Source organism: Opisthorchis viverrini, assembly GCF_000715545.1.
Source record: "Opisthorchis viverrini unplaced genomic scaffold opera_v5_831, whole genome shotgun sequence".
NCBI lineage: Eukaryota > Metazoa > Platyhelminthes > Trematoda > Opisthorchiida > Opisthorchiidae > Opisthorchis > Opisthorchis viverrini.
The window spans coordinates 18,358-26,436 of record NW_008752485.1 but is presented as its reverse complement, the minus strand read 5'-3'; the positions used below and the strand labels follow the sequence as shown (position 1 = coordinate 26,436).

The 8,079-nt window shown below is 45.8% G+C and overlaps 1 protein-coding gene across 1 annotated transcript; it reads right to left on the bottom strand.

Annotated features, from left to right (window-relative positions):
- Positions 1-1,200: 1,200 nt before the first annotated feature.
- On the bottom strand, positions 1,201-7,020 carry T265_15738 (hypothetical protein; the record flags this gene model as incomplete). The annotated part of the gene is made up of 3 exons (XM_009179048.1): positions 1,201-1,363; positions 5,761-5,928; positions 6,694-7,020. A coding segment is annotated over one exon (120 nt), but the record flags the coding sequence as incomplete, so codon positions are not given.
- Positions 7,021-8,079: the final 1,059 nt, after the last annotated feature.

The window sequence follows — 8,079 nt, the reverse complement described above, 5'->3', positions numbered from 1 at the left end:
CTGTGAAAGAATAGCTCTCTGTATACTGAAACCCAGAGGAACGAAATGCCTATCAAAAGATGAAACGATACTCTATACTTCCCAAAACCCCAACCAAAATGAATACATCACAAATTCTGTTGCCTTTTTTGTTTTTCAGTTGCAGCACCCTTTCGGTGCTTAGCTGCCATGTCAACAAAAGGAAGCACGAGGGCTGAGATACTGTCAGGTCGCCCAAGCCTAGACAGGGGAAGTCGAGAGGCAGAGGTCGGGTTCGAACCATGGACCTCCCGGTCAGTAAATTCGCGTTCTTACTACTGAGCCATCTCGCCTAACCAGTCAAGTCAAATTTACCAACACAGGTGATAAGTTTTTCACGAGAGATTCTTTTATTCGTACAACATGGGACGATGTGATGAACAGTACTCAGGATAATCTTAATTTACAGGCGACTGTACAACTGTCTGTCCAATGTGCATTCTCCGATAACCTAAAGACCTGATCCGTCCACGCACAGCTGACTGATACAGGTCCGACCGAAATGGCTGAGTGAATATAAGTCAAGTCACGATGTGTGAACAGAGTGAAGAAAGAGTTCATTCAAGGTATTACCCAATCGTAACAGAGGCGGATCAGTAGTGGATCTTTATTAAACGGCCACAATGAGAATCGAGCAGGCTCGAGGTGGCAAGTTGGTCGGTGTGAACGCCACGGTCAGCTCTAAGTTGCAGGTGATTTTGTCAGTGGATGTGATCGATAGGCAACCAGTGAGGCAGTCCTATTCGTTAATTAACTGTTTTTCGGCACTAGAGCGTCACTTCCGAAGTTCTTGTCTAAAGAATTGGCCGTTGGGTTGACTGGTTGCGTTGAAGCTTGGGGATTGGATTTTGAACAGACAGGGGACAATGATCACCGGTACGACGAATCCGTACCTCATAGCTAACCACAGCCCTCGTGCTTTCCTCGGGTTGTCTGGCGGCTGGGCATTGAAACGGCGTTATAGCTGAACAATGAAGTGTGAGCTGCAGAGGGTCAAAAAGAAGCTGAGTACAGTTCAAAGTAAGAGTCGTGCTTCTGACAAGATGGAAGCAATGCAATGCCGCATCCCATTCAACGTATGCTCCAAAAGCAATAAAAACGTTCTTTTGTGTTGTGGCTTGTAATCAATGGTCCCCAGTTGAATCAATAATGAAACGTTGGTCACATAATTTGGCAACGCACCTTGCAACTATTGAAAAACTGGTCGGCGACCGACTTTGTCAAGTTGAATGCTATGGATTCGACATGATCTTGCACGATGGTTGGGTTGAGAAAGTTGGCCTGTTCCGGGTCACAAGTCATGGCACAGAAGAGAAGACGAAAATTAGCCCAGCATGCCGGACATCTGAACGGTGGGAGAAAAACGGACAAACGGGGAGGATGTAAGCACACGGTCAGAGGGCAGCCAGAGTGAAAACAGTGCCTTCAAGATTGGATAAAACAATCAATAACAAACCCCTTAGATGATATCAAAAGACAGCTAAGGAAATGTGATCATTGTTGTCTAAAATAGCTCCACAAGCATGCGATATTATTGGTATGTTGGGCCAGGAACAACAATGAGACTTTGACACCGTACTACGCTACAGTATGTTTATACTACAACGCACCATATGATGTACGTATATATATATATATANCCAGATTGGCTTGCCACATTGAAAGACACCGGTGGACACACGCTCACAACGGATAATTCTACATACGGATTGTGCTGAGCCGCGTATGAACCTATCTGAAAGCCTCGGAAAAAAACCGAACCCGACCGTTCAGCTGTAGCGCCCTTTCGGTGCCTAGCTGCCATGTCACCCGAAGGAAGCACGAGGGCTGGGATACTGTCAGGTTGCCCAAGCCTAGACAGGGGAAGTCGAGAGGCACAGATCGGGTTCGAAACACGGACCTTCCGGTCAGTAAATTCGAGCTCTAACCACTTGAGCCGTCTCGCCCCGAAAACAACAAAATGGGAGGGGGGTAAATCCAACGTCATCCGCATTCCAAAATGATGACTCATACCGCACCCTACAACACTATACCATACTATACTATACGGTACTATACTGCGCTATACTATGAAACTAGAAGGGGAAATTTGCGTGAATTTTCCAAGTGTAAGAGCCTAGTTGATAAAGCAGTTCCGTGTCCGGAGAGAGAGCACTCTCTGAAAGAGAGCATATTTTGATATCCTCCAAAAAGTGAGTACCCTGAAATTTTCATCATAGAACACTATAGTTCAGATGAAATCTCCATAGCTCCCACAAGCCTCTCAGCAGTTGAGAGCTTATCGGAACCACCAATGGAAACTTCCATCAACCAGGGCGTATTTAATGTTTCCAGTGCACAATGCCTACCTGAGTCTTTTTTTCGAGTCACAAATGAACTGTTTCATCCTCCGGTCCCGGTGCGATTATTCAAGTTGATACAACACACCAAAGAAGGAAGCACTAAACCTGAGCCCCGCCTTTACTAGAACTACACTCGGTAGTGCCCTGCCCGAATTCGGAATCCAGACATATGAGATGCGACATGTGCCAGGACTAAGTGTTCAATGTTTCGCTGCCGTTTAATCATGATTTATTCGAGAGCCTTATTGTGGAGAAAAAAAATAAAGGTGGACGAAGAAGGGACTTAGTGCTGGCTTAATACAAACGTTCCGAGGTGCCTACACCTCCACACCCTCATTCAGGGTGTGAATAGAAACTTGCAAAGAAAAACGTCACCTGACATCGACTAGTAGTCATATCTTGCAGCGTCTCCAACCAGGTGCAGTGGGGATCACGTGGTCCCCATTGAGGAAGGCGAGTAGCACCGACAGCACTCAAAAGTCCCTTAATCTTTTTCAAGCCCTGTGCCAGGTCAAGGGTGACCACCTTTCTGATTGCGCCACTTTGAATTGCACACGGGAAACAGCACTTTTTGGCAAATAAACAAACAAACAATGATTTGGCATAGGCAATACATGGCCCAACCAACGCAGATTCTGGTACTGGACACATTATTCATTGGAACAATCGAAAACTCGCTGTCCGGTCTCAGCGCGCTCATATCGGTTGCACCTAGCTTATCACATCTGAACAGATGAACATGTGGATAGCTTGATGCAGCTTGTGTCAAATGATACACGCTGGTACCTGCTCCGATTGGTTACACTCAAACAGAGACCTTCCTGTTCAGAAGGACCAGATGGTACTCGTCCCGCGAACCCCACCACTGGATCCATGGGTCCAAGGTGCTAAACCCCTGACATGGTAAGCCAGGATGTTCAAAATCTGGGTTTATCCCCGCTTGTTATATTTAATGAGCTCGATAATCTATAATTCCCATGGTTGTTATGTGTAGGCTGAGGACACTCCAGAAAAATAAAGTTTGGCTGTATCACCCTTTCGGTGCCTAGCTGCAATGCTACCCGAAGGTTTCACGAGGGCTGGGATACTGCTAAGTTTCTCAAGCCTGGATAAAGGAAGTCGAGAGGCAGAGGTTGGGCTCGAACCACGGAACTTCTGGTCATTGCTCTAACCACTGAGCCATCTCGCCCGCTAGGAACTCCCCAAAGTATATTGAACTCGATGAAAGCTCCTCTGTGGCAGCCAAGTTTTTCACACGGACACGCCGTGAGACGCAGAATGTTCACCCAAAAATGAAACGAAGATTGTTTGGTTCTGTTAAGATAAGTCGACAGGAGAGTGACAAGCTATGGTTACGTTAGGTTATGATTATGATCCACGCGTAGAGGTGGGGGCTCTGATGACATCGAAAATGAGCGGATCGAGAAAAACCTTGAAAACATCTTGTTTGTGAGCTGGAGATGAATTTGCCTACAGGGTGCAGGTTACTATCATGTGGTCGCCTTGGAAGGTTGGTGCCCCGAAGACGGGAAATTCAGCTGGACCCTGGTCGCTCCAGGCAAATGGTCCCTAAAGGTTAGGTAGTGTTTTGCACAAGGGACTATTGTATTTTTCTTTAAGGAACATCAGAAGGCATGTTTCCTGAAGTTCTCTGAACGGTTACGACGGGGACAAAACAGAGCAGCTACAAGTGTACACGTTCAGTGACCACTATACTGTTGTGAACGGTGGATAACGGCATTAGTAAGATTGAATGGTCCTGGTAGAACCATGCCAAAACACTCTATTGCAATGGGCTTGCGCATTGTTTAAGCTTAACGTCATCGCGTACGACCGGGCTTGAACTATCGGGTGACATGCTCCTTATGATTTAATGATAACGGATAACCGAAGCACTGATCTACCACGACATCCAAGTAGAAGAGCATATCTCACTCAACACGGGCAGTCAGGGAGACACGGAATGGTCATTCCCAGAGCTGTACCAGTTGCTTACACGGTTGACCTACACCCCCTACCAGGACGCGGCAGCAGTTAGAATTTATCGGTCTAACAGTCATTTAAAAAGGTCGGTACGAAAAGCCTGATGACACTTCCAAAATGATACGCAGTTTCCGCAGAAAGCATTGGTAAGCGGGCGCCTCAACTCGATCCATCGATCTATCACTTTGCCGAGTGGATGTTCTACCAACGAACTACGAAAAGCGCCTTCTCTCCGTGACACCTATGCATCCACGCTTCACGCTTACTCATAACACCTCTGCCTAATCGGTATCTGGATGATATCAATGTCCCCACTAGCTCAGTTGCTACAGCACCCACCAAGTTGGCCGTTCGAATCTAACCCCGGGTACTTATTTTCGCCAATATACTCAATATCATTGCTCGATAAAATAGGATAAACCAAAACAGAACAACGAATTGCCTAATGAATTTACAGTCGAATCATTCATTTTTTGGTGTGGAAAAGCTATGTGCCGTGGTTTTCCCACAGCGATAACCTCGCTACAGTGGGAACTTTTCCTCGGTCCCGTGAAAGTTCAGTTCGGACTCTCATAAGATAAAACATCATAGTTTGGTAGCGACGACTACACTTCTATCCAACACGTTCCAGTTCTTCATCCTGGGCGAAAAGCTGTAATTTCCTATTCAATGCATTCTAGTTCGACCATTTATTATGGGTATTATTATTATTACTCGTCTCCGTAGGGAGTATAACAATTACGGTTGGTTCAGGTGAAAGACTCTGATGACCACTACGAACAGCACCTCGTGAGCACGCGTCTGTCATATACCTCAGAGGTTACTGAATGCACGAAACTAATACGATTTCCTAAGTGTAGGTCTTGTTGAAAACGCCTATATTAAAACCGGACTTGCTTTGACCAGATACGATCACGTCGTAAATGGTCAATCTTCGTTGCTTCCTTTTGCGGAAGCATCCCCAGAGAGTGGGGACTTTCTTAACTGTAAAAAAGAGCACATACGGACGATCACCAACTGCAGGCCGAGGAATAGTGGATTCCGATGAGACTCATCACGTTTGCGTGTCAAACAGTTCTCAGAGGGCTGCTTCGTTTGTGGAGCAGTCTGTATACTATCCTGAACTGTGCGACTCTGGTACGTTTATTGCAAAGGTTATACACAATGCAGGCGAGTCAGGGACGCATCTGGAGAGCCGAGTAAAGGATCAGTGTTGACTCTAGCGGACTACTGTGAAAACACGGCAGAACACCAGTTGTTCCCCTTCCCTATGGAGAGCACCTGAAGGACCGGCCAAAAAGGGTCGCTTTGAGAGAATTCTCCCGCCATTTTAACAAAACCGAGACTAACTGCAAAAATAATGATTGGCTAGACAAACAATAGCAAACATGTGATCAGATTTTACGGGAGTGCATACCTTCGAAGTAACTCATAAGCAGCTTTAGAAGAGTTCTGAAAAAACTGCAGCTGTTCCTTATCACAGCAAAGTGGTGTGTCCGGAGCTAACGCATAGTTGGGACATAGCTTTGACAAGATTGTGAAAGCATCTGTATCGTTGAGCGGCCGACCAGGTCCGTCATAGGCTCTGTATCGCGGGTGGTCTTCCGAATGGACAGCTATTCCATACCAAATGCATTTGGCATCAGTGCCAAACAGGTAAAGGGAGAGTGACAATAAGGAGAGTAGAGGAGACTGAAACAAGAAGGGATAATTGCATAGTTTTTGTCAACGCGTCTGTCATATACCTCAGAGGTTACTGAATGCACGAAACTAATACGATTTCCTAAGTGTAGGTCTTGTTGAAAACGCCTATATTAAAACCGGACTTGCTTTGACCAGATACGATCACGTCGTAAATGGTCAATCTTCGTTGCTTCCTTTTGCGGAAGCATCCCCAGAGAGTGGGGACTTTCTTAACTGTAAAAAAGAGCACATACGGACGATCACCAACTGCAGGCCGAGGAATAGTGGATTCCGATGAGACTCATCACGTTTGCGTGTCAAACAGTTCTCAGAGGGCTGCTTCGTTTGTGGAGCAGTCTGTATACTATCCTGAACTGTGCGACTCTGGTACGTTTATTGCAAAGGTTATACACAATGCAGGCGAGTCAGGGACGCATCTGGAGAGCCGAGTAAAGGATCAGTGTTGACTCTAGCGGACTACTGTGAAAACACGGCAGAACACCAGTTGTTCCCCTTCCCTATGGAGAGCACCTGAAGGACCGGCCAAAAAGGGTCGCTTTGAGAGAATTCTCCCGCCATTTTAACAAAACCGAGACTAACTGCAAAAATAATGATTGGCTAGACAAACAATAGCAAACATGTGATCAGATTTTACGGGAGTGCATACCTTCGAAGTAACTCATAAGCAGCTTTAGAAGAGTTCTGAAAAAACTGCAGCTGTTCCTTATCACAGCAAAGTGGTGTGTCCGGAGCTAACGCATAGTTGGGACATAGCTTTGACAAGATTGTGAAAGCATCTGTATCGTTGAGCGGCCGACCAGGTCCGTCATAGGCTCTGTATCGCGGGTGGTCTTCCGAATGGACAGCTATTCCATACCAAATGCATTTGGCATCAGTGCCAAACAGGTAAAGGGAGAGTGACAATAAGGAGAGTAGAGGAGACTGAAACAAGAAGGGATAATTGCATCGTTTTTGTCAACAAAACAGCTTCTTGACCAGTTGTACTCTCATTTAACACCCCAATCCAACTGTACCCTACAAAGAAGCTCCATTCAGAAACCACTTTGGGGCAGAAATCATTCTTTCAGAATTTCAAAAGTATTCGTGCCAGATTGCTGGATAAAACGTCAGTCAGCTAGTAACCACGCCTACACACCGTACATCCTTACGTTTTTTGGCACAAGCGGATGTATGATCAAAGTCCATACAAAAACACTCATTCACGCTGCTCCACCACCTAGAGCCAACCATGACGTGACAAATTTCAGTCACCAGGCACCAGGTTACGGGGCGGTTATAGTCACGCTAAACTTTTGTGTTTGCAAGAAAGAGCCGACCATCTGAATGCGGACTCAGGAGTCATTTGAACGACAGTCTTTTGGATCAAAAAGAACACCCAAGTTGTTATTAGGTGGCAAACTCTAACACGCAGACTCCCGGCTAGAACGACGACGTCATCTAGAAGCTTTCGAAAATAAGCCATGAAAGCGCCAGTATGAATCATCTTTGGATAACTCCGGAATCAGTTAGGACATATGGAGACACTATTTGCCACTGCCCCTCCGACTCATCTTACATGCACACGTGTTGGAGAAAAAAGAATACCTACCACAACGGGAACGAATATGACAATGCGGCCTTGGTATTGCCACTCAACACTAAGCTAACACCCACTTGAGTAGGTGCGGATGCTTTGGAATCTCCGACACGATGCGAACGAGACTTAGTTCGTGAATGGGATGGAGAAAGGAGCAAGGTTTTGAGGGTCTCTTGAGGGCAACTAATATCTACATTTAGAGTTTTTATAGCTGTTATCAAGGCTGCCTCCTATCCAAAGTGCATTGACGTTCTTGTACTAAGCATACCAAACTCGAAGGATGTATGTGAACGAAGAGAAACCAAGTATAAATGGGAGACGGAATCAAAAACCCGATGGGAGAGTTATTAAACAGTCAGTCGCTAATAGCAACATTTGCTAAATCAATTGTATGGGTGGAAAAGGACAAAGTAAACCTTGGAGTTGTCCATGCCATGGAATATCGCTTAAGCAATG